General features: G+C 39.3%; 2 protein-coding genes across 4 annotated transcripts in view; one reads left to right on the top strand and one right to left on the bottom strand.

Moving 5' to 3' along the window:
- morn5 (MORN repeat containing 5) overlaps positions 1 to 10,989 on the top strand; it is a 13,549-nt gene extending 2,560 nt beyond the window's left edge. The window contains exons 4-5 of the mRNA XM_018670420.2: positions 257 to 388; positions 8,054 to 10,989. Of these exons, the coding sequence (XP_018525936.1) occupies positions 257 to 388; positions 8,054 to 8,169 (248 nt within the window). The 3' untranslated portion in view covers positions 8,170 to 10,989. The remainder of the gene's footprint in view (positions 1 to 256; positions 389 to 8,053) is intronic.
- Positions 9,606 to 26,586, bottom strand: lhx6a (LIM homeobox 6a). 3 transcript variants are annotated; one of them, XR_001960308.2, is made up of 9 exons: positions 24,149 to 26,586; positions 23,220 to 23,291; positions 22,763 to 22,945; positions 20,349 to 20,470; positions 12,476 to 12,696; positions 12,010 to 12,110; positions 11,738 to 11,833; positions 11,384 to 11,538; positions 9,606 to 11,265 (listed from the first exon to the last, which is right to left on the bottom strand). XR_001960308.2 is itself a non-coding variant. In XM_018670410.2 (9 exons), the coding sequence occupies exons 1-9, from the start codon at positions 24,224 to 24,226 to the stop codon at positions 11,186 to 11,188; spliced, it is 1,128 nt and encodes a 375-aa protein (XP_018525926.1). In that variant the 5' UTR covers positions 24,227 to 26,586; the 3' UTR covers positions 9,606 to 11,185. The 3 variants fall into 3 exon arrangements, 2 of the variants coding, with proteins under 2 accessions (XP_018525926.1, XP_050928838.1); XM_018670410.2 differs by having other exon boundaries at positions 11,384 to 11,558; XM_051072881.1 differs by having other exon boundaries at positions 11,384 to 11,558; positions 12,476 to 12,693.

Genomic DNA, 26,586 nt, shown 5'->3' with positions numbered 1-26,586 from the left:
CCTCTCTATACCACTCTCACAGAAACACAAACATCATTGAAGTTTTCCCAGAATTACAACACTGTCAGTATATTAAGATTTGGAACACATGGGTGTAAGAGAAGTAACAGCCAAAGCAATTACAGAGAATTAAGTTTTGAACACAAAATCTTCTAGGTATGCAACAGCATTAACCACTGAGATATTCCTCTAACTGAGGATAGTAAACAACCATAAGAAAATAATTAAGTGCAAACTATCCACCCTGTCCATGCAGGAAAGTCTCAGCTAACTGATCTGCATCCTCCACGTGTTATTCCTGATCGGTGTTATGATTGTGGAGATGGTTTCTATGACCCCACCACAAGAGTCGTCACTTCCTACACAGGCAGATTCCTCAGGAACGCAGGTGAGACAGAAACTATCCTGTTATTATCACTGTTGTAGCCTTGTGACACCGTCAAAGATGACTGGTCCATAGGAGATATGGTGCACATGTAACCCCTTACTTTGAATAATAATAATAATCCTTTGCAACTAAATGGATACCCTCTAACATAAATATATTATGAACAATCATTATTATTTTAGCCAGCAATTGTTATAGCGAGATGAACAAAAGTAGGCATTACCTGCTGCAGTCCACAATCCACATATGAAGCAGGGATAATTGACATTTTCACAACATCTCTATCATAGTCAAAATCGTACCTCCTTTTCTCACTGCCTACATTTCTTTAGTTAGTGCACATTTTTTCCACTATCTTGATGCCAAATTGGCTCTATCTGTGTTGAGTAATATCCAGGCATTTTCGCCTGTGGTGCCAAGGTAAATTACAAAGATTAAAGTCAAGAGTAAAAACAAATTTACTTTACAAATTAAGCACATAAAGTTTAATATCAAATGAAACATCTTGTCAATGATAGATTGCAATACGGTTAATGTATTTATATTGAAACTTAATAAAGCAGCGCCACTTGTTTCCAAAATTGATCATAATTAGGAATAACATTAATTACAGTAATCATGTTGCTGTTGATTTAACCTAGATTTCCAATTTGGAACTTGCAGCACACTGATGCTTTGGGTGTTTACAGTTTTAAGGTGTTTGCAAAGGACATAAAGTTGGATTTATGGCCAAGCTGTCACAGATGTTCTCTTAGTTCCCTAGTCTAGAGTCCTCATATAATTGTTTCAATTGTTGGTTGATAATTTAGTTTTATTCAAGGAAGGAAATGTCCACTCAGGCATATGCCTCATGAAGATCCACTGAGTTAAAAGCCATACAATCAGCCAAATTAGTATTGAGGGAGTAATTGTTGCTGCCTTGTCATACAAGATAGTAGCTCTGTGTAAAATCATGTGTACTTTTCAACAACTGAACTTTTCTGAGAAGAGGCCACATAGAAAAAGCTTTACTGAAGCTACTTTGAAACATAGTGAAGCTCTTGAATTGAATTTGTTTCAGGCAAGTCTGAAAGCATACAGTGTGGCCATATGGGGAGGATTTGATAACAATGAACCTATGGAGTGATTTTAAATGGATTATCCCTGGATTCTCTGATGGAAGATTACTGCTACAAGTCATCTGATAAGCATGCCTCCATAGGCTATTTCAGTCAACTCAAAAGTTTTTTTAACTTTTGTTATTTGTCAAAAGTGGAAAATTCAAGACACATTTTTCCACTGAACGAGTGCCCAGTTTTGGAACTACTGATTTGAAGTGAATGCGGTTTGTCAGGTGTCCAGATAGGAATTCCCAATTTTTGACATCCTCTGCTCGTCACGTCTCCCTGCCATACTTTAACATAATGTTGCGCATTAGGCATCAGGTTTTGGATCTGTTTTTTTTTTGAGTGCACCTGGGAGGGAGGGCAATGGAGATCTACATGGCAGCAGCCTTTGAACTCAGCAGTTTCTAAATGACTTTCAGTTGAGGTTAAGTCCAGTTTTATTGCTGTGCATCAAGGGTATTCAATTATCTTTGTTAGCCATGTTAGCTGTACAGCTCTAGGGATGACAATGTCATGGTGTCGATTGGTTGGTCTGTTTTTCTGTCCTCCATTTGGTCCAGACTGAAATATCTCAACAGCTAGTGAATGGTTACCATGAAAGTTTGTTTTTTTGTGGTACACAGATGATGAATCCTACCCTCTTTGGTGACCACCTGACTTTTTTAGAACAGTTAACATGGCTGCAAAACTTGGAGCCTGGTTATTAGGCATGTGCTGTGCAATATCTTTACAAAGTACATGCATTGAGACATTTAAAATCATACAGAGCTCTTGCTTTTAGTTGCAGAAATGCAGGAAGCATTCAAACCCGACAATTTCTGGTATTCTACAGTTGTTTAAGAAATCAGACAAAGTCCAGCTTCATCTGGTAATTCCTGAATCTGTTTTATTTTGTATGTGAATTGATTTGATTGTTCCGTACCTTACAAATGCAGACATGTGTCAAAACATGATCCTTGGCAGAAGTTTATGTATGACTCACAAGCTCCCTAAGGTAGAAATGTAATCTCAGGCAGAATATTTGTATTCAGATGAGCTACTTGCAGCATAATACAGATTAGTTCCACAAGCACACAAATCTCATTTACATACGTGTAGAGACAGAAGGAAACAGAGGAGAGGATCCACATCCTCACCAGATGTCATCAGCATGTGTGAGAAGACAAAAATATGTTTTGTGATTCTTTCCTTGATGCGGGTTGTTCATCATCATTATAGTTCTGGTATTGATCAGTGAAATTATGGAGAGAGAGAGAGAGAGAGAGAGAGAGAGAGAGAGAGATAGTGAGGAGGAGAACAAAAGAGGAGGATGAGAGGAAAAGATTTATTTTTTTTTTGGAAGTTGAGATGAAAAAGAAGAGGAACTGAACACTTTCCAACAATGCTCTGACTCTGTTTTGATTTAGATAAATATGGACTCAAACAGGAACTATTTAATTGATGTATGCCTTGTTTTTATTTGTAGTGTTTATCTGCATGTGTGTGGAGAAAAGTGGCCTGTGTATCTCACATACACTATTAATGCCTGTGTGTGCACTCCTTCTTGTCTTGGTATACAATTCTTGAGAAGGATGCTTCTGCATCCTGTAAGGATTTATTTTTCAACCCTGGGAGGTGAAGGCACATTTGTCAGAGTGGGTGTGAAGACAGAGTTTATTGCCTCGTGGCTTCCGCCCAGGATGAGGACTGTGAGGATGATGGGACACAGGGAAGACCCACCCTCCCAGTGGGGACGTTTGGTGCAGCAAGGAAAGAGGAAGGAGCTCCACATGTAATACTTACAACTAGTGTATGTAGGACAAGGGAGAAGTAAGCAAGTGAGGACAGTGAGGACAAAGCCTCATATCTAGAAAAGTTGCAAAAATTATGCATATGGAACTGTTTTTAAACACAGATGATTCAAGTTTTTACCCCCCTGGCTCTAAATATTGTTGCTTGGAAATAACAGGCTAAACTTCACTCACTGGCCAAAACTGACCTATTGCAAAGGCCTGCCCTCCTTAGTTACTGTTGCTAACTTGGACAAACAGCCCTTCTTGGAATAGTGCCAAGTAGCAAAACAATAGGATCTGTTACTAATATTCCCCAAGAGGTATAGAGTATTTTTGGAATTGAACCGATTTCTTGTCATCAAGGAGCTGCTGATATGCCTGCATACATGGAGGGATTTGTCAAGAGTACTGGTATACCATGTAGAAAATGTAGGATGATATGGTGAGAGTGTCAGTTGGAATGGGGACCTCCTGGTTCCAGAGAGTTAGCTGTGACATTTCTGAAGCAGTAAGTAAAGTGACCCATACTACATTACCGCTTACATTTCTTTCAAAACTTTAGGCCAGTAATTTACAATTTTACTGGCTGTAGCTCAGATGGTGGCCATTGATTCTAAGCTTAAAGCATCCTTGAGCAAGACACTGAACCCCAGAACACTCCTCAAGTACAAGTCACATTCAATAAACACTAATAATGCCATGGCTGACCCTCTTTATGACATGCATAACACTTCAGACACCAATGTACAGTAACAGGCTGGCTCTGATTGTAAGTGGTACACTCAACTATAAAAATTTCACTTTACTCACTGGCAAGGACCAGGGAGCATTTACATGGGTTAGAGAAGCTGTTTAAGGTCGTGGTCTGTGTAACCAGTGGATGATGACCGATGCCCTTTGCTGACCGTGGTCATTGTTTCCTGTCCTCTTGTTTAAATAAACTGCGTGTCAGATTTGTTTTCCTATTAAATTTGAGAAAAGAAATGGCATTCAGTTACAGAATTATGCTTTATTTCAAATCTACAATGTTAAGTTTAGGTAGTTGCTGAATAGCTTTTACAACGTTTGAAAGGCAGGGAGTCATATCCTCATTATTTACCTGTTTTTTGGTGACTGGTTTGGATGATAGACTAGCAGTTGTCACAAGATTTGTCTGAACAATTTGTTGGAGAGCAGAAGGAATTCAGGTCTTTTTGGCTGGAGACACTGGGATAAGACAAATGAGAAAAAGAGGGAGCAACTTTGGAAGGAGGGTTGAAGCAAGATCTGCAGGGGTCAGACAGGTCATTTTGATACAAAGTCACCATCTGAAATACACAGAAGACGGAAAGAGAGGAATGTCTGAGTGTGTGTTTCTGTCTCTGTGACCGTGCACTGTGTGTGAGTGTGTCAGTGATGAGTAATTGCAGGTAGTGAAAGATGAACATTCAGGGATCACAGACTTTATGTCTGGCTGATGTTCCTCCCAACCTTCTTCGTGAATGTTCAACCTCTACTTTACTACCACAGTAATGAGTCATTAAGAAGAAAAACAGCAGTTTTTCATCTCCTCCACTCATCTCTTGCATTTGGCATTGTGGATGAACTGGCAGACTAATCCATATTTGTCTTATCATCTTAAAAAGGATCTCTTCTGATGTTTTTTGGATGTTTATTTGTCATGTGGCTCACTAAATACTTCTGCATGGCGTAAATAAACACTTAGTAGGAAAAATAAAAACACATCAGTCATGAATCCTCATTGGTGGTCAGAGATAGCTTACAGGTGAGAAGTTGTTGTTTTGCTAATTAAGACAATTAAAATTACATGGATCATACATGATATAAACACAAATAATTAACATTGCATTTTGCTTCCATACGGTTTAAAACACAGCTTGCTAAGAAGCTAATGGAGGTTAATGATGGAGATTTGAATCATGGCTTGATTTAGTTTTTCTGTATTTTTTTAGTTTGCATTTTTATTGTGATGTGAAAGCATTACAGCAAACATGTGCTTCCACTTACTACTCACTGTGTCATAGCCCAGCTTAAATAAAGCCAACAGACTACAACACAATGAAATGATTACTGTTAAATCTGAAACACAAATCACATAATCAAACAACAAAATATTTTAAATACAAACAACTCAAAAAGGCTATTTTTATCTGCTTTCCCCAAAAACTTCCCAAGACACATAATTGTACTTTAATTTGTCCTTACTGATGAAGATTGTTGTTTCTTAAATTTGGAGGTGAAATGTAAAACATTTGCATTACTCTGTAAAACTGCAATTAAAAAACAACGAAGGGAAAAGATACATAGGCCACATCTGCACAATCAAATCTCCACCACTGACTGATTGAATATGTTCTGTTATTACAAACAAATACACACACACACACACACACAGTCAGTTATGTATATTCTGTCTTGGCAACAGGCAGCAACACTCGGCAGCAGTGCAGGAGGCGGCAGCAGCTCCAGCAGGGGCCATGTGTTGCCATATTGTTTGTAGCACTTTCCTGTTTCTGGAATAACCGCTTCCCTTTGAAACTCCACACAGAAAGAGCTCCACACTCAAAACATTCCACTGCCAAGGAAAACACCTCTGGTGACCAAACCACGGGCCCCTCCCTTTGTCCTCGTCCAGCCGAGGTGTTTCACAGACAGATAAAATCAGCCGGGGCCCTGGGGAGTGGAACAAATCCTCACGTTGCCTTTCCTGAAACTCTCATTTTTCATACATCTTGTGAGACAAAAAAAAATCACTATAAAACATGATTTAAAAGTTAATCTTGTGAGCTGTGACAGATGGATTAATAATTTTAAAGATCAGTATCTCACCATCAAAGCTAGAAACGCCAAAATCACTGCTGTTTTCCATGATTTGATCAAGACACAAAACCTAGGGCTGCTCCGTTTGCAGTGAATTGGAGACAGATGACTTCTACATGTATGTTTGAATGTTTGTTTGAGCTTTCACATTTAGGTAAGTTTGATTCACTGTCGTACCTCCAGTTGGAAACCACAAAATGTGTATATATTAGCATTTATTGACCATGCATATGCAACTACAGTTAGTCCTTTAAGTTGAGCTCTTCAGTCAGTGGATCAGCTCCAGAGTTTGTCTCTTGTTGACATCACAGAGTCGTAGCTTTCCTGTTTACATGAATATTACACTATTATTCTACTTCACCATCAAATCCAGCAGAATACAGTCATCTCTTATGCAAATCACTATGGTACAAGAAAGTTGATTTTTGCTTTGGCTAATTAAGCCATGTGTGTCTGTTTTTGTGTGTAAGTTGAAGTGTGTGTGTGTGTGTGTGTGTGTGTGTGTTAATTCACCGCCATTAGGCTGGAAGGAAACACTTTTCCCTCAGAGTGTATTTTAAGGATTAAGATAAACAGACTTAAACAAGGTGCCATTATCGCTTCCACACACTCTCTCTCCTGTGTACATTGCACAAAGGTCATCCATGCAGGTTGTTATTGTCACGATGGATATCAACCGGAAAACTGTGTTTGTGCTGCACTTCATTGAATATTAAGGTGATACAGTCAAAATTTCCACCTGAAATTGACCCTAAAAAATTGCCTGTATCGTTACTTCACTGAGAGAAGACATGATATGATTTTATTCATTTATTTCTGTATCTAGCTGTCTAACCTCCCAATCCCAGTTACATGAAATGACAAACTAGTAAATCCAAATCACAAAAGTGTCCTGCTGTTCTCAGATTGCAGAGAATTGCCTTAATATACCAGCCACCTGTGCCCTCAAATAACTCAAGGTACCAATTACATACAACTTAAATCCTGAGATAAACGCTGCCATACAATCTCAAGAGGGCAGAATTACAGCAAATATGAAAATGTTCCAATCTAATTCTCATCAAGGCAGGTTGTGGTTCGTGGCTAAGTGAGGTCACTCTCATGGCAACACAGTAAGGCAGCGATGCACAGGCTTCGGTAATTACCTTTTCCACTAACACGTGTGTCACAAAGGCTGGTGGAAATGTTTGCGTGGCAGCTGTCCGCATGTCCGATATATTCAATTGACCTCCGATCAGAGCAGGTAGAAAGAGAGAGACAGACTAGTCCGAAAAGGGGCCGGGGGGGGGGTTTACAGTTGAAGTGGCTGTTAGTGTCGACGCCCATTGCTTGCAATTACACACAATCAGTCCGAGAGCTGCAGACCTGCTCCTCTGTACAATGGAACCCCGCGCGCAGTGGAACCTGGGGGTGAGGCCCGCAAGCCGCTCAAGTACATGCAGCTGCACACGCTCCAGAGAAAGCTCACTTCCCCTGCAATTAGCTACTCATTTCAGTTTTAACAATGAAAACTGGTTTATTATCAGCTCCTCTGGCAGTCGTTTTGGTTTAAAAAAATTGGCGTCCATTTTTGGGGGTTATTATTTATTGGTGTCTGAAGTGGCTCTGAGAAGTTATTTTCTCCTAATTGTCAGGGTTATCTTGATTTGACAAATTTACCCAAGACTTGAATGGCACTTCACTGTTGCAGCCTCACACACAAAATGACCTGTGGTTTAATTATGCAGCCTACTGGTTATTACAGATTTGATTTAAATGTTTTAAGTGAGCTCAATGAAATGAATACAGCTCCTTGCTGTGAACCCTTTACACTTCAATCTGTGGGTTGTATTTCTTTTTCCTATTTGGACATAGCTCAAACATTTAGAAAAAACAATTTACTTTTCATCTAAACTTTGTTTCTGGTACCATTAATACAAATTCAATACTTTCAAACTCAATACTTTCAAATTAAATCTTTCCAACAGATGACTCAGAACATGAGTGGATTGTGCGTACTTGTCGGAAAGCTTGGGACGAGGTTGTTGGCATTGATCCTGAAAAATCTGCAACCAGACCTGAAGAGGCCACCAACATGAAATGATCCTTTTTTCTTATTAAACCACATTTCACTCAACATTTTCTTTCTAGTAATATTAAAACTTTATGTCTTGATTCTATGTCTTGTCTCTTACCTTGTAGAAGACATGTCATGAGTGAAAAGCAAAACAATAGGTTCATATTGTATTGTTACTTTTATTTTTCCTTTTTTAACCTTGTAGGAAGTACAACTGCTGCCTTTCAGTGCATTCATCTTCACTTACATAATATTGTGTATGTGTGTGTGTGTTTGTGGTGTTTGAGGGAAAGAAGGAAAGAGAGAGGTCTGAGAATTTAAGGGCAAAACAGTGTGTGTCCAGTTTTCATCCAGTTTGAATTAAGAAAACTTTAATTTGATATGCACGTTGAGTTTAGTTGTTGGTTGTACAAACATATCACTATGCATGTCCACAAGAATATTATTGTTATTTGATCAGTGAATATCAGTTTCCTGCAGGCTCAGAAGTCTAATACAGTTTGCCCATGAAAAAAGTGATCAACTTCATCAAATCAGAATTTTTTAGGCATGAATCAACACTGATTTGATTGCAATAAAAGTTATCTGCAGCACTTGGGGGAAAAAGAAAAAAAAAACACCATGGCTTCCTGTTTGTTCAACATGAATGCACTGTTTTGATTTTTGATGCAGTTTTTATAATTGAAATCAGTTACATGCAAATATCAAATCCTATCCTCATTATTCCCTGTCTACATGTTAGTAGACAGGTTTATAAATGTAGTGTTCATGCCTGAAAAATTCAGTTATCAAATTAATATTTTAATACTGAAAATATGAAATTATCAGGGTACTGGTCATATGAGCAAAATGATGCATAAATGCTCTCTGAAATGAAATATTCCAAATAATGTCTATTGCTATTGTGCAGGTTAGGTTGAAAGTGCTCACATCTGCAGGATGAGGATCATGCCCAAAACCAAACTACTCTTTAACATCTGTTTTTAGAAGATGATCTGTTGTGGTATGAAAGCACCTCATCTTAAACAGTTTTACCTTTAGTTACTTTTGAAAATAATAGAAATAAATAAAATGAAAAACACATCAGGACTTTTAAATGCAGCAGCCCTTTGCAGAAAGGGAATTTTGCTGCTTCATGACAAATACACATTATATACACAAAAAATGTACACGCACACATGCACACACATACATGGACCCACAATCCAAGAACTAAACATACCAAACTACAATCCTAGGAAGTGATAAGACAGTAAAAAGTCATGCTTAATTAAAAAACACACACATTAATGATACAAAACTTATTATTTATTGATTTTATTTGTATTTTAGCCATTTGAAAAATAGTTTTAATCATTGTACCCAATTTTCTATGCTTTGTGCCACACATGTTGTTTGGGGAAAATAAAAGTGAATTATTGCTTTGCTAATTTATCCTCAGAAATGATCCAAAACCACAAAAATATCACATTCTATTTTATTGCAATTTAGTACACAAAACATTTATGATGCACAGTCTATCAAATAAACTTTTTGTTTAATTTCATTTCATGTTTTTTTAACAAAACAAAACATTTTCAGAGGGAAAAAAGTGCTTTACAGGGATTTACCATCTCAATAAATACAAGGACATTGAGGTCTTGTTGGAGCCTGTTCTTCACACATTGGCCATGGCACTAAAATACAGATGCACACTCTCTACCCCTGCCAATACACACACATACATCTCATATACACACACACACACACTCATATCTTACTATATACAACCCAGTCTGTTTTATATTGTCCATTTTGTACCAATACTCCATTTTCCTCCTTGTACGAAAGACACATGCACAAAGAGGCTGAACAAACAACTTTAGAATCATAAATTAGTGACAATACACCTGTTTGGAAAATATGTAACTTGTAACATGGCAGATTTTGTAGGAATGTGTAGTTTGACTAGTATGCTCATCTCAGACTTCCCTCTGCGTCAGTTAACAGGACTGTAGCGGCTTAAAAACTGTTAGCCTCTGCTTCTAATGTTACAGCCATAATTTAATAATACGCAAGCTCAGACATTGTGCTTTGTGGTTTTCCTTCATGATAAGTAGTCAACATGCTACAATAGATACAATTTGTGATTTTATACCAAAGGATGATATCAAATTCTCATTCTCATTTCTACTACACAGTCAAATTTAAAAAAAAAAAAAAAACTTTGTTAAGTGATGAATTACAGGCTTGAATTTAACTGCTGTAAACAACCACAATTTCTTTTAATAATGGAAGAGATAAGGCACACAATGTTTTCATTCTTTAACAAAAATCTAATTCTACACCTCATTTCAGTGGAAAATTAACCAAAAATGTAGCTGGGAAGTTTCTTTTTTTTTTGAGATGCCATAAAGTCACTATGTCATTCCTAAAAATATTCCAACAGTGAACATATTTTGCTTACGTTCAGGTTTCCTTCATGGTTGCTTAGAGAGAAAAGAGGGAGGAGCCTTACCTCTAATGTGGTCTACTCTGTGTGCCCGGCCCTTGGCCCACAGTGACAGTCCCCCCTTAAATTTTCCCCTCTTTGTTTTATCTTCAGTATTCTGACAGCACTCAAGAGGCTTCAGTCCTGCTTCCTCGATCAGTTTCATGCCTTTAAAACTCCCTCCACCTTCAAGTCAGAGGGGTGTTGAGTAGAGTGGAGGATGCTTTACACTTGAGGCAAAATGGGTCCTTTTGGTGGTTGTAAAATATAGTCTGTGAGTTCCTGCTAATGATAAATGCTTCATGGGCATTTTGTCGAACTGGCTGCAGGTGGGATATTCCTGTCCTCAGAGAGAAATAGAGAGAGAGAGAGAGAGAGGGAAAAAAAAAAAAAACTTTTTTCAGCTTTCTTCCATGTCTTTTTCTGTTTCCGAGTGGCCAGGGCTCCTGTAAGATTTGTCTTTTCTCCAAGCTGACTCCTGCTTGACCTCTGGGTCAGGTCTGCAGACGTCACTGATGGGAGATCAAGGGTTAGGTTCCAGAGATTAGGGGTCATAAAGGTCATAGTGGAGTGCTAGCGGCTGAGGGGGAGCTGGGGCAGTGACATGGCCTGATGAGGGAGATTCTGAGAGGTCAGCACAGAGAAGGGATGACCTAGAGAAAACAGAAACAGCACATTAAAATGTGTTTTTTTGGTTAAACAGCCACATAAAGAAGACTGGTTTAGAAAAAAGTCCATCCATTTTCTATACGGTAGAAAACTAAAACTCACTGTCAATGTACCCGTGAAGAGCCACCATGCGCGCCCGCTCAGGACTGCCGAAGGGGGAGTAATGCAGCTCATCGGGCAGGGACGAGGGTATCCTGGACTGGGGATGACCTTGCGGAGCCCCACTGTGCTGGGGCGTGTGCTTTTTGTGTCTTGCTCTGCAGTTTTGAAACCACACCTATGAAGACGCAATGTAACCAGACATCATGTAGCTATATTCTTTAATAGAGTATGTTGATTTATTTTGAAGGTATGTTTGTAAAAAATATATAAATGACAAGGCAAGGCAGCTACAACCAAACTGTAACATAAGTACAATTAGTAGCACCACTGGAGTATGGATGTCTGTGTACTGACCTGTATAACTCTTCTGCTGAGGCCTGTCATGTCGGCTAGTTTCTGTAGTGTCTGGGCATCTGGGTTGTTGTCCTGGGCAAACTGAGCCTGCATTATCTGCAGATTCAGACAAAACATTAGCATCAAATCAAATGTTGCATGACATACTGTGATGAAAGGTAATGTAGTAATTTCATGTCATTCAAATATGGTGAATAGGCTCCACTTTTACAAAATAAGCTGCAAATTAACATTTGTTTTAGTCTGCAATTGATGCAATGTGTGTGTCTGACCTGTAGCTGCTCTGCAGTGAAGGATGTCCGTGCTCTTTTGGCCGGTTTGGGTTGACTGTCTTGCTCTGTTGGTACTGCTCCTTCTAACGTGATACCATTGCCTGAAAAATGTTTTGTATGTTAATTTAAAGCAGCCACAGATGGGCTAGGACACATATTTAAAACATGGGACTGAGACAATGTATCATAAAGGGACTTGTAACATGATTTACTAATCCTGTGGGTATCCATCAGAACCACTGAGAAATCAGGAATAAAAGGACCTAATATGACAGATATCATTATTATTAGTTAATTAGAAATAAGACATTATAACATTTAATTTTGTATGTGCTCACAAAATAGTATGAAATTTATTAAAATGTAGAAATTTGGATAAATACTTTTGGAATGAGATTTTTTGATCAAGCATCTGGATGATCACTGAGGAGAACTGCTGTAAATTTTTGCCAGAACCACCACTCACCACTCTCAGCCGCTCGTTTTAGGTTCTCCACCATGGTGTCATAGTGAATCCTGCACAGGACCTTCTCCTCCACCAAACCAAACTCCTCTCCCGTGGACAGCTGCCGCTTACATGAGTAGCACGCAAAACATGCCAAGTGGTATGCGTTTCCCCTTGCACGGCGCACCCAGTCACTGGCGTATATCTGCCGGCCACAGCGGGCACACTTAGTACCAAACCTACTGTGAGGGAGAGAAAAAGAGAGGCAAGAAAGGCGGCAGAGAGAAACAGAATGAGGAATTTATTGGTTTGTAGATGGGGTAAAAACAACATTTCGGAAGAGAAAATTGCAGCAGTTCATAATATTTTAAATCTTATCTCAGGGCCATTTCCACATAGCACACACATAGAATTAAACATGTACAGACATCCTTTTCTTTGACAATATTTTGAGAAAGTTGAAAATTAGTGTTTTTAAACTTGGAGTTTTGGCAGAACTCAGAGGGTTTAGGGGAGAAACCTTGGAGGAGGATGTGGCCTTCAGAAAAGACTCCTGACTGCGGCTGCAAGCTGAGCCTTGAATGCAAACAAACCAACACCTGCAATTTCCTGGCTGATGCGTGAAGACCCTGACATATACACATGCTCGCTCGCACACAAGCACATACGCACGCACACACAAGCACACACAAGCACACACACACAAAAGGGAACACACCAACACACACGTAAGCCAGGGTGGTTTTACACACAGTGGAAGATGAAGAAAGACTCGGATGACATCACTCTAAATCGCCCCACTGTAACTGATAGCAACAGTGAGATCAGGCGGCGTATAAACCTAAACCACCTGACTTACTGTTCTGGGTGGGTGGGGGGTTGAGGGGCACAGAGAGGGAGAAGATGAGAGATAAATGAACAGAAAGTTACAGAAAGAGAGAGGCTAGGCAGGGTTGGACATCAACTTGTTGCATCAGCTCAAAATAAGATATTAATGTCTGACATAAACATGAACTCTACTCATATGAATTGCTGTAAATGTGACTGAAGACAGAATGAGACAAATACAATTAATTAGAGTAACGTTCATGTTCTGTCAGAGATAAGTGTGTGAAAGCAATTTTATTCTTAAAGGATAAGCCTGGTATTATTCTATGTTTTCTTAACTGTCAACCAATTACGTGAAAAAAAACAAATCTAGCAATACATTCCTCTCTCAATATTTTTAACTCTCTTCCTTATATGTGGCTCTTAGCCTCATGCCCCTTTAATCCCACTCAAGATATAAATCTTAAAACATCCATCGTAGGTGGGTTCATCTTTTTTTTTTTTTAAAAAAGAGAAAAAAAATCCTAAAGCAGCAGGACACTGTAGGTTTTGTAGTCAAATATTACTCAAATGTAAGAAAGTCATGGACTATTTTACACATTTTCTATTCCAGCAAGTGTATATATTAGCAGTATGTGTTCATCATAATGAAAATCGTGCAACAGTGTGGCTCACTGATGTCCTTTTAATAGTTCCTGGACAACAATGGAGCCCTTCGACACAGTTATATTAGGCCTTGGCAACACAGACAACATTTTGTTAGGTTTTATTTTTTTATTGTATTTGTTGAAAATAAGAAGAGTGTATCATTGCCAAACCTACTTTTCTATTGAGATAGGGTTCACTGAGAAGCTGCTGGCACTGTGAAGTATCTGAAAAACCTCTACTTTAATGGAACTGAAATATCATACCAATTTCCTGTTTTACACAATAATCAGAAGCTCCTCATTTAAAGAGCACATTATGGGTTTAATGAGTATAAAATGCTGTCAGTTTGACGTGGTTATGGTTAGGCTAAGAGCCATTGTTGGGGTCAGCAGCTACCAATTCTGGTGAAGGAGGCAGGATTTGTGAGCAGTCTGAGAAAGTGCTACCTCAGGGGTAAAACTGGGGGCATGAAGCATACACAGGCACATTATGGGAGATTGTACAGCCAGCATTATATTTAACTGGTTTTAGCTTAATTTTAAAGCATTTTCATGACCAGGCACTGACCAAGAAAGGAAGAACTAATGGATGAGACAATATTTCTGACAATTTTGCTAATATGTGTTGCTATTTCTTCTTTATACTACCTTATTTTCATCAGAGAAAGCAGAGATAAAGAGAAGGCTCACAAGCACACTGTCACAAACATGAGCTGAATTCACAGAGCTGTCGGTAGTTGAAAGCTATGAAGGAGACGAGAGCTGGTTGAGGGCATGGATCAGGATGAGAAGAGCAGATGAGGAGAGAGGACGTAAGTGGCTCGGGCAGAGAGTCGTAGTGCTGAGGGAAATGGCAAAGTAAAGAGCGTCAATGGCAGGGAAAAGAACAGGATGACGGGGGAGCAGGAGAGCACGAGGGTTGCCAAGTGAGTGGGTTTGGCAGCGCATCAGTGCACTCAAATCCACTCTATCGGGAATGAAAGCACACTATAGCCCTGACATCTCACAAGCCCATACGCTCCACATGTATATAAGCTTGTTGGCCAGAAATTTCATTTTCATGCATGTTGCATGGTAGAGAATATTTGTAGGTCATTACTAAACGCCTACTGTTTGAGGATATCTGTCTGACTCTGCCTCTGTCTGACAGTTTAATCTTGAATTAGTGCAACAATGTCCACATAAAAAACACATCATCAAATTCAGTTCAACATTAGAGCAGTGAGACAAAAAGTCTTTGTGGTGACCTTGAAATGAAATTGGCTGGCGTGGCACTTACAGGGAGCTTAAGTTGTCACAGATATGTGCAACTTAACCAAAAAACCTCTTATAACCCAATAAAGCCACTTCGGAGACAAATCGACTCCATGGCTTACTTGTACAGTGTGTACGTATCATTTCAGATTGTTATGGAGCATTCCAGCCTGTTTCTACAGTAAAGAGGAAAACATTGTGGAACATTGCGGCTAATCTAGCATGACAGCTTGTCAGTTTCATGCTCCGAGACAGAACCCAGAAAAGCTGCAAATCATCCCTTGTTTTAACCCCCTCCTCCTCCTCCTCCTCCTCCTCCTCCTCCTCCGTTCCTCTGTCTTCATCTACTCAGACCCTTCCCTCCTTCTACTATGTCTTTTTTTTTGTTTTGTCTTTGTACCAAAAACCTGGTGTTTATTTTGGAGCAATGTCAATCCTCACGGCCCCTATATCACTCAAAAGAGGGGAAAAATTCTACACCGCACACATATGCCCCAGACCTCTCCTATTTGCTTCTCTTCTTTCATCTAATCTTTACTTATTTTGCACAGTAATTCACCTGCTGCTGAAAGAGGGGCTTGAGGAGGTACACGTTTTTTGGATTATTCCTGATGTGCTGTGAGAATACACTAATCTCTATTAGATTTGTCCTGAGAGAGTTCCTGCTTGACTGTGTGGTTTTTAAGGCGCGAGGTTCATGTTCGGCCTAAAGTACGGAAATCTAAGACTGGAAAGTGATCTAAATACTTTACAGACAACTTCTTGTAACAGCTTTAACATATTATCAGGCTTTAAAATATTAACCCCAACTAGAAGAAACCTTGACATTTTTATTCTCTGTTCTTTGAGCTGGTAGAAATACACATTACACAAAGTAACTGTAAATCCAGGCAATTTTCTTTGTAATATCCATTCTGCTTTTCAAAACGAGTAATCTACTTAAACGCTTACACTGAGCAGTCTTTATTTAAATGTGTAGCATTGTGTGACAGATGTCTCTTTGTAATATTGATAGATTCAGTTCTTAATAAAACTTGCTCTCTCCCTGTAGCATTACTCATCCTTGTTGCTATGGAAACCTAATCAGCTAACCAGAGGTAGGTTGATGAATAATTATTATTACAATGCTGACACACACACACATAAAGAGGCATATACAGATGCACATGTGCACACATCTCACCCACAAAGTTCCCTGCATACATGGACTCTGGTTACAGTGTCAGTATCACAGGGTGCCCCTGATTAGTGCAGCAGTGCAACTTCCTGTGTGGCCTGCAGCTCACGGACGGGGATGAGGTTTCTACGGAGCGAGCCGAGGGAGGGGGTGCAGGGGAGGCGAGGGGGGTCAGAGGAGGAGGCTGATAAAGAAAAGAAATGATTTGCGTGTGTGTGTGTGTGTGAGAGAGAGAGAGAGAGAGAGAGAGAGAGAGAGAGAGAGAGCAAGCCCCTGAGGCCTGACATGGGTTTGAGAGGCACAGCGCGGGCTCTGTCCTGCACCCCATATCCCGAAATACCCCCCACCCCCATCCCACCCCTCCACACATACACGCGTGCGCGCACACGTGCACACGCGCACACACACACACAAACACACACACACACACACACACGTATATGGAGGGAAACCCACTCTGATTTCCTGCTATTACGCCCCATTAAAGCAGCTGTCAGTCCAAAGCCAGATGATAGGCTGACACAGATGAGGAAATATCTCCAGAGGTTTGAAACCAGCCCAGAGGATCTGGACTTGCAGTGGTGTTTAGCCTAGTTTGAATCTGGCCTAAACCCAGATTACAGTTTATATTTACAGAAGTAACCATTGTACAGGCCCCAGCCCTGCAGCAAGGCTTCACTGTGCAAGATTTTTTTTTAATCATTTCTCATTTTCCAGAGTGACTTCCAAGGAAATCTAATCTAAACCTACAAATATTATTATGCAAATGATGAATTGTGTCTACAGACTGTAACCACACTGAGCAGAGGATGCAGCACTTGAATTGCAAAATGTCTTATTATTTGACCTACAGAATATCCAGCCTGTCAAATTTATTATCACTTTACTTATCATACCTATCTTTGGAGCCACTTTTCCTGGCAGATAGTGCATAGTTGTTCCATTGAAAGGTTGGTGAAAACACTGACTGTAGTTCATACCATTAATTAGGAAATAATAATTTTTAAAAAGTAACACAAAGCAACAAAATACGTGGCTATGCTGCCTTACAAAGGTAGAGAGCAGGAACTACACAACCAGGGAGGTTGAGGGGAAGTTCAAACAAAATGTCTTCTTAGCTTTCTTGTCTATTTGAACACGATAAATTAATCTGTAGATTAAAAAATGTTACTTAAATGCAGGACTTCTTTATCTGATATTACTTTTTGTTCTCCATTATGATTAGATTTAATTATTGTCTTATTTATATGGTATAACAAACTCTGAGATGTTGGAGCATCATCTTGATTGCACTGTCATAGAAGACAGGTGGGAAGGTGGGGGTAAATTAGCTTTAACTAAGGCTAGCTGTGGCTCACCAGATAGCTTTAGTTAGGCAGGCAGCAGTCACTATTTATTTTGTAGTCCCTGCTAGCTTTACACGTTTTTTTTTGTTGTTGTTGTTGTTGTTATTGTTTGTTTGTTTGTTTGTTTGTCTTTCAGAAAATGACACATTTCTATGGCAAATGAATTTTTGTATTGTAAAACCTTTGGTCATACACTGCTGTATGAATAATAATCTATAGTGTGGTGATCCACATTATGTACAGTAATTACTTGGAAATTTGTGGTGAAACTTAAAAATCCTTGCAATGATGGGTAAACATAACTAGTGCAAATGTTTCCATATTCATATATTTAATCACAGATACTGTATTTCATATAATTACAGTGTATACCTTCCTGATGAGAATATAATATGTGACCCAGTGACACATTATACTCATTACCATTTTTGAAGATCTAACGTTCTGATATATTTAAAACCCGCTCTGCGTGTTTAGTAATGACTCACAGCGCTGAGGGCGAGATGGGTGAATGATGAAGGAGCTTTTAAACGGAGACGGGTCAGGTAAAATATTATTATGATGTGGCACAGCGAAAACAAGAATCTCCATTTTGTGAAAAAATTAGCAAAATGATTGGCAGCTGCTGGACAAGCATAAATAAACAGAGATTTCAGTGTATGTTTTTGTGTGTGTGGCTGTGTGTGTGCAGTCTTCTGAGCTGTAAACGGAGGTAATGTGTACAGTACATTCTTGGTAAAATGTGCATGTAAGTGTTTCGTATTCATGTTTTAATATTTATTTGTCTATACCTATGTTTAAGTGTGCACATATCTGTCATAGTGTGTGTGTGTTTTTACTTTGGATAGGAGTCACATTCAGATCAGAAACATGCTGACCAGGCACTCAGGGGCCAACTAATTGCTGGTCTGGAGGCCTGAGGGTCTGGGGTGGAGGACGACTAATTGCTGGTGATTATAAACCTCAGTGCGGTGGCTTGGTGTCAGGTTTCGATCAGAAAAACACCAAAGCTCACTCACAGTTAGAAGCACACACACACAGTGATAAGCACAAACGTGCATGTGTGTCCATAGAATACACATACACCAGCTCCAGGCTACTGAACAGAATTTTTATATGCTGTTGCTCTTGTGTGAACCCCATTTAACCTCAGATACCGCACACGCACGCACGCACGCACGCACACACACACACACACACACACACACACACACACACACACACACATACAGTATATACACTTTCATATTGCCTATGCATTTTTCAGATTCAGGGGCACACAAACTAAAACCACACATACACACTTGGCCAAAAAAGTAAAGACATCAGTAAACCAAGCCCTCTGCTTAAATCTTTAAAATAGAGTTCAACATAGTATCTCTCTCTCTCCCTGCAGCCGTAACTGTAATACATATATACACATGGACATTTTTTAGAATGATTGATGACTGTATCATTGTTTGTTGGTCCTTGCGTTGCAAATATATTTATACAACAGAATATATATATATATATATATATATTAGAATAACTATGATCGTTTTTCCCCAGCAGCCTGTGTCATATATGTATGTATATACTGTAAAAGTATTTTAAGTAATAGCAATAGATAGATTGTATTTGAGTATTATTATTACTTTCTTTGATTTTGATTTGTGTTATTCTCTGAAGATGTGTTAGAAGACGTGATGTGACATATTCTATTATTTAGCTACATATTATGTTATTATAGCTTATTATATAGTCATTTGAGGAGAGATCCTTCAGATTTACAGTGTTGTCTTGCTGTGGCCTCTATAGAAATAGAATTGAACAAAATAGAACTGAGGCATTTGGCTCTGTGTTGTACGAGTTCGAGTTGCACTTAACGCTCAGTGTGTCTAAACGAATCGACTAAATTGAGACAGCCACACACTCAAACTGGCATTTCCGGTGATTTCCGTTTGTTTCACGCGTCCCTCTGGAGGTGATCAAACAGCTACTGCATGCTTCGTGGCACGTGTGTGAAGACAGTGTGAGTTCACCACCGTTTCCTTAGCGCACAGGGAAAAAAATGGGAAAATGTAATACGTAGTGGCCGAATAAAAACAGGCCCAGGTCCAGAGCCTGTCAGATCTGACATGGTCCACGGGAAATTAATCAGTAAAATAATCTCAAGCCATTTTAATGCGCCGCTTAAAATCTGATTTGATTTGAGCAGTAGCCACAAGTTGGTGAAAACCTGGTCAAAATCAGCTTCCTCAAAATAGGCCATAACCTCATAGAGCCTCCAGAAATTATTATTGCACATTTTAAGCTTTTTAAGGTAATTTCCCCATACTATGTTCTCCAAAGATATTCTTAGCCTAGATATTCCTTGGCTGTGTCTGTGTGTGTGTTCTGGCTAGCCATAACAAAGACCGTGGATCTTTCAGCTGTTCGCTGTAGGTAAAGGCTTTTATTTTGTTACAGACTTTCAGTTTTTGAAAAGGTCTTTCAAGATCTCATGAGGCAACCCGCATCCACCTCAAAGGGCGTGTGTGGGTGTGTGTGTTTGTGTGCGTGAGAGAGAGAGAGAGAGACGGGAGGAGGGAGTCCTGCGTTGGCAAAGGGGGTGGGGGTGGGGCGGGGGGGTTGAAAACACGGTCATAAACTTACCCTACCTGAAATAATCCATTTTACAGAAGATCTCTTTGTTTTTGATGTAGCAGCTGCTGTGCTGACGTAGCGACGTCCTGCAGACGGAGCACTCCAGACAGCGCACGTGCCAGATCAGGTTGTTCACCTGCAAAGAGACACCAACCGTGTCAGACACACACTGATGATAAATCACTGCATTAAGGGCTAACGGCGGTGCTGAGTAATGACTTTGTCACATTGTGTAGTCTTTTATATGTATGCTCTATTCCAGTGGAAAGTGGCTGTCCCTCTGAGTTTATCTTAAATTTCCTAGTGGGGTCAATAAGTTAATCTCATTTATATTGACGTAATAATACTTTAAATTGTTATAACGTCAATATAGTATTATACTTTCTTATTATTACCTAGAAAATATAACTAAAATGTTTTACAGTCATGCTTAATAATGAGTTTACAGTCATTATAGGGATATTCTAATTTATCTACGAGATAAATTTATCTACGACTGCATCATATTAGGGATATTAATATTAGGGACTTTATTGTGACTGTGGTACCTGACTGCCTAGAGATCTTTTAATACTTTGTCGTGTGTTTTCTGAGACAGCAATCTACACCAACACTATATTTTTGTAATATCTTGGATGTTTGATTTTGTCTCAGAATTGTTTACATCATACCTAAGTAGGCCCAACTACAACTAGTATTGCTGTTGAAATGCGTGTATTGCTCGTATACTATATTATTATTGTATTGACAAATATCAAATCCTAACCAAAGCATTTTACTTAGGCCTTAACCATGCGTTTTCTGGCACTAAGGTAATATTTTCATCAAAGAGTAATTATTTAGCAAAATGAAAAAAATAATAGTTATATCCTATTAATTGTCAGCTGTGGAAAACAACTGATAAAATGACATAAATCAGTTTGAAGTTTTGCACATAGCAAAGGCATCTTGCTATTGCTATATGTCTATTTTCACAATATTTTACATGAAAATTTCAATTAGCCTAATAATTCATGGCGAGAAATCACCAGCGTTATCTCGTAATATAAACAGTTAGAAAAAGTTTGCATAGTGTAAACAAAATCACTTCACATTTATGTGTTCTATTCCTTTTAGAATATTATTTTGTTTAAAATGCAGCTCATGACTATTATACTGCTCAATGGGGTGTTTATGACTGCGTTCAACTTTCTAAAAGTGATGGAAATTTCTTCTACCAAAGCACAATTTATTCTTTAGGTATTTTAGGATTTTTCACAGTAGTAGGAGTTGATTTACTTACATACATTTATTCATACAAGAGGAGTAATTATTTTACCATTAATGAAGACAAAATAAATAATTCTGCACAAAAGAGATATTAATTATGATAAGAGTTTACTTTGTCGATTTTATCAGTTTGCTTATTTATTTATAGTTTACTAATTACATAGCAAAATATTTTCTGTGTTTTTTTTCCAGCTGTATGAAAAACGATTAAAATGACTAACAGAGAATATAGTTCTAGATAACATCTTAATAGTCCTAGATTTCGACACAACAACAAAAAATGTGTCATTAATTTAATCTTGGAAATGTTTTTTTTTTACACGTTTACACGTTTTTTTTATATAGCTTATATATTTATTTTGCCAAAAATGTTATATTTGAATAACTGTCGCGGCATTTCTTGTGTGAACAGTATTACCCTTATCTGTCTTGCAGATAGTGTCAGGTAACGGACTAATGATCTTCTCACTTCCTGACAATCACACCCATTTGCGCGCGACTGTAGGACTCTTAAGGTTGGAAGCACGCGAGGGCACGCGTCAAGACGGGGCGTATTGACAGCGAGGCTGTAAAACAGTAAAAACCAAAACATCCCTGTTGTGTCTGCGGTCTCCCAGACCCCGTCTGTCGCTTTAACTTCGTTTCCTAAAATTTTACGGTGGCGATAACATCGATTAAATTTAGAAACAGATGCTCAAATGGTTTCAGTGTTTTGTTTTTGCTCGTGTTGCAGCTAAAAAAAATAATTATAGCATTAGTTGTAAGTGAATTATAAGCTATGGCTCGTTTCACATAGGCTGTGTTTTATTGATATTATATCCAGAGACAGTTGTGGGTGGATAATTTCTTTCTGCTTCAGTTTTGTCGTTTTATTTGTGGTAAATGTTTCTTTATTCTCATGGTCCAACAGTAAGAACGTCCTAAGTTGTCCAGGTTCCCTGTTCATCTCTATGCATGAGCGTAAACACACCGCAGACCCGTTTAAACCATAACAGGACCAGGGTCAACATGGCACCCTCTTTCGCTCTCGCTCATCGTAGTATTAGTTAACGCCGAGTAAACAAATAAACAAGTCGCCCCCAGAAAAACGGAATTTCTTGCCTGTGCAGACGGGCAGTTTGAGCCTGTTTTAGTTGAAGGCTACGGCTCGGCCTCTCACCTTCAGCAAATATCTGTCCAGGATCTCCAGACCGCAGCTGGCGCACATGTTCTTCCCGGTAGACGGCACCGAGCTGGTGGTGGAAGTCGGCGAGCACACGGAGGGGGTGGACGGGGTGCTCGGGGACGAGCGAGTGTCCTCCCGCTCCATGTTGGACCGCTGGGATTCTCCGTCCGAGTGAGACTGCGAGAAGGGGCAACAGCTCAGTAACACAGAGACTTAAAAAAATCCTCATCCCCTACAGATGCTAGTGTGCAGATGTCGCCATTTTCATGATGTGGGTCTACAGCAGCGCGCGCATAATTCACAAATCTAAAAGTATATATGTGCATGAATCCTATCTATATTCCCACGTGCCATGGATGCGCACGGGCCAAACGGGTTTCTACTGCGCGCAAATAGGCGCGCTGAATGATCCATGAAATTTCAGAGCATAAATAGGCAGTAAAACTCTCACCATTGGCGTGTGTTTAGAGTCCACACTGCAGCGCGAGGCTCCCGGTGTACTCTGATGCTCCGTAGAGATCACCTACAAGACAACGTTCAGTAAACGGCAAGTCTTCATCAGTTCTCCCGTCTCATCCTCAGCTGAGAAACCCTCGGGAGACATTTGCAGACAGCTCATCGAGGCTACTCCTATATAAAGTAGTCCTGACAATAAACCCCGGTTAAAACTGTTAAAAGGACCCCCGCAACAAAAGGCACATTATAATGACGCTATTTCAATTTGGATTGATTTTTCCCTGCCCTTAACCCATGCCTCTCAGAATAATAGTATTTTCTTCGCAATCCAGGACACGAGAGTGGAGGGGGGAGAAAAAAAAACTACCTGTAATTACAAATAGCTTGAAACGCAGTGGATAAGAGGGACCCGGAGTGTCAATTTCAACTGTCAATCAGAAAAAGGCAACGGGTCACCCAAAGAATTGCAAATTTGATTTTTAATGGCTGTAATTAAAATCTAATTCTTCTCAGGCGAATTGGCAGCGCTCGAGAGGCTCGCGGACCGCAAATCACGCTATTCATAACAGAGAGGCGCGTGCCTCTTCACGGCGGCTGGCGCGTGCAGCTGATCTCTGTACACAAGCAAATGATTCTTGTGACATCACAGGGAGACAAAAACAAAAACTCACACGATGCCGCGGCAAAACTGCAAACGGCAGATCGGCTCAAGAAACAATTTGGTGAATCAGAATCCTTTCACACTGAGGCCACTTACTGCATCGTTACACCACAAATCACTAGTACATATCACACGCACAAAGCTAATTTAGCCCTAACTAACCTAAGTAAAGGCCCAAGCAGTGCATAAATACTTTACGTCTCCAAACTGAACATGTTACGCACAAAGTTGCAGAGTAAGACAGCGGTTTCCAGTGTTACTACCTGCTTCGTTGGAATTCCGTCGGACAGAATCTTATTTCCCTCTGAGAGAGGGGACAAAACTTCATTTTTCCAGTACATGAACGAACCCCTGGAGTCTCACAAGCGTACAGTGTCTCCAAACTCGGCGCGTGGAATCAGGGGAAGAGACGGCGGTGGGCGTCAAAACTTGTATACCATCCGTACCATGCATGGATTCTGGTATAACTGGCGCACAGTTTTGCTTTTAGCGCAAAAACGTGTTCTCTCTATTTGTGGGAAAAAAAAGAACACTGCTGTGCGCGATGGTCTCGCTGCCACTCACAGTAACTACTACGAAAAGTTTTGAAGCTATGCAGAGACGAGGAGTTGCTTGCTGCTCCTCAGAGAGCCTTATTTAGAACAGAAAGATTTCTTCCTTTTCCCAGTTCCCCCTCTCTCTCCTCTCCCCACTTTTGGGAAGGAGTCTTGACTACAGGAAGTGAATCAAATTGAGGGGCTGGCAGCTTTTACTCCGAGGCTTCATAGGTGCAGGGGCGGGAGAGACTAACTGCAGGGCTGCAAAGACGACGAGAGCGCAACAGAAAAAGAGCCGCAGTGTCTCTGGCTGAGCTGTAGTGAAAGTTTGTGTGGCTCTCCGGGCCTGCCTTATAGTTAAAGAAGGGGGAGGGAGAGGAAAGAGTTTCATATGCGTGAGAAGGGTGGACACAGTCTGGAACAGCTATGACAGAAACTTTTCTCAAACTCAAACTGTGCTGGTGTATGTTTGATATCTCAGGCATTTGCAACGGCTGCCAGAAGGAAAAAAGCTATTATAGTTAGTTATATAATTGCCGTTTATTTGCTATTGGAAATATACAACTGGTGCTGACTGTATAGGCAGGAACGCGATAATTAACGCACATACTCGCGCATATAAATAGGCTTTTTTTTATAGACCTTCTCCACACAGAAGGTTAGATTTACCTACATTATATCCAAGTTCAGCAGGAAGAAAAAATAATGATGATTAAAAATACAAAAGGAAATGATCATAGTAGACTTATTCTAATTCCATAGAAAAAAACAGAATGTAATTAATCATTTTTTAATGGTGTAATATTCTCTCCGGTCCCTTCTATTTAAATTCTCAATATCATCATGATTTCAGCCCTCGTTTTTATCATCAACAAAAAAGTTTTATTTTCGTTATCAGACTGATTCAAAATATTCAGATAATAATGAATGTGTACAGTACCATGTTTAGGCTTTGAGGGTCAGAAAAAACAAAAAATAATCACTGCGATTTACATATGTAACTATTTAAAATAAAATCAATATGGCTGGTCTTTTATTTTGAAATAATTGTTTGGGGCTATATAAGTCTACCAGACAAAATAAAACTATTGTGACAAAGAGAGCTTATTAAAATCTATGCAAACAGTAGAGGGGCTGATGCATATGAAACAAAACGCTCACAGAAACTCTCGGAGTCATTTAACGAAAGGGAAGCCTGATAATTACAGGATGTGTGTGAGCCCACACACCGGTTTGGATCGACGTGTCAATCATTAAGACTTTCCGCAAGGATTCTACAATTATCTGTAAATCCATATAGTTCAGAAAGTATCCTTTCAAAATAAACCAGACCTTAAAATCATAATAAAGTTATTCATTATTCTAAAGGAGAAATGAATGTAAAATATTTTAACGAATAGGCCTTTTATTGAAAACAGATAAATACACACTTGGAAAAGAAATCGTTCAGCTGATCCGCTGAACATCAGAAATATTCTGCAATCGCGTGAGCGATTTTACAAAGAAACAAAGAAATAATAAAAAAAAAACGCCTGTAAAGAGGTAGGATTTGATTTCTTCAGTGCGAAAGAAACTATGCTCTTTCATCTTGTACAATTATTCTGCCGATCTCTATCCCTGCTGCAGTGTTATCTAGCCTATTATAAATATTCTTGGTAGACTCTTTAAAAACAGTGGCTCTGCAGAAGACCTTTGGTTGGCAAATTCATTTCCCGCAATAAAATTCAGACTATAACTCTACTATATCAACATATTTTGCCTCGAAAAGGGTTTTTATAGCCTCACACCTGCAGGGAAACACAACTGAAATCACATCAGAAGCCGCAGTGCTCCATTATGACAACACATAGAAATCAATAACAAACTTTAAATTTTAAAATCGAGTGTGTCCACATTAAAGCCATTTACAAAAGGCCTACAAAATATTCAAATTATTTACAACAGCTTTTTAGGGACTGCGCAAAAATGAATATTTTATCTTATAATAACCAGGATTATCAGTTATTACAGGAAATGTTGTAACTCTGTGGTTATTCTCTTCTGTGAAATTTCAGGACATTTTTTGATCCATGGTGGATAATGGTGGCTCTGCTTCAACTGTATTCTAAAGAACCATCTGCCATTAATGAGATGCAGCTGCTTAACCAAATTTCTTATGAACCAAT

This window comes from Lates calcarifer, linkage group LG9, assembly GCF_001640805.2.
Source record: "Lates calcarifer isolate ASB-BC8 linkage group LG9, TLL_Latcal_v3, whole genome shotgun sequence".
Lineage (NCBI taxonomy): Eukaryota > Metazoa > Chordata > Actinopteri > Centropomidae > Lates > Lates calcarifer.
The sequence above is the reverse complement of the archived record's forward strand: the minus strand, read 5'-3'. Positions and strand labels throughout refer to the sequence as shown.

Coding starts and splice junctions, on each gene's coding strand:
- lhx6a (XM_018670410.2), bottom strand. CDS start 24,226: ATGTACTGGAAAAATGAAGTTTTGTCCCCTCTCTCAGAGGGAAATAAG. Junction 20,471..22,762: donor TGGACAGATATTTGCTGAAG/GTGAGAGGCCGA, acceptor GTCTCTTTGCAG/GTGAACAACCTGATCTGGCA. Junction 11,266..11,383: donor TCTTCACGGGTACATTGACA/GTGAGTTTTAGT, acceptor TGTTTTCTCTAG/GTCATCCCTTCTCTGTGCTG.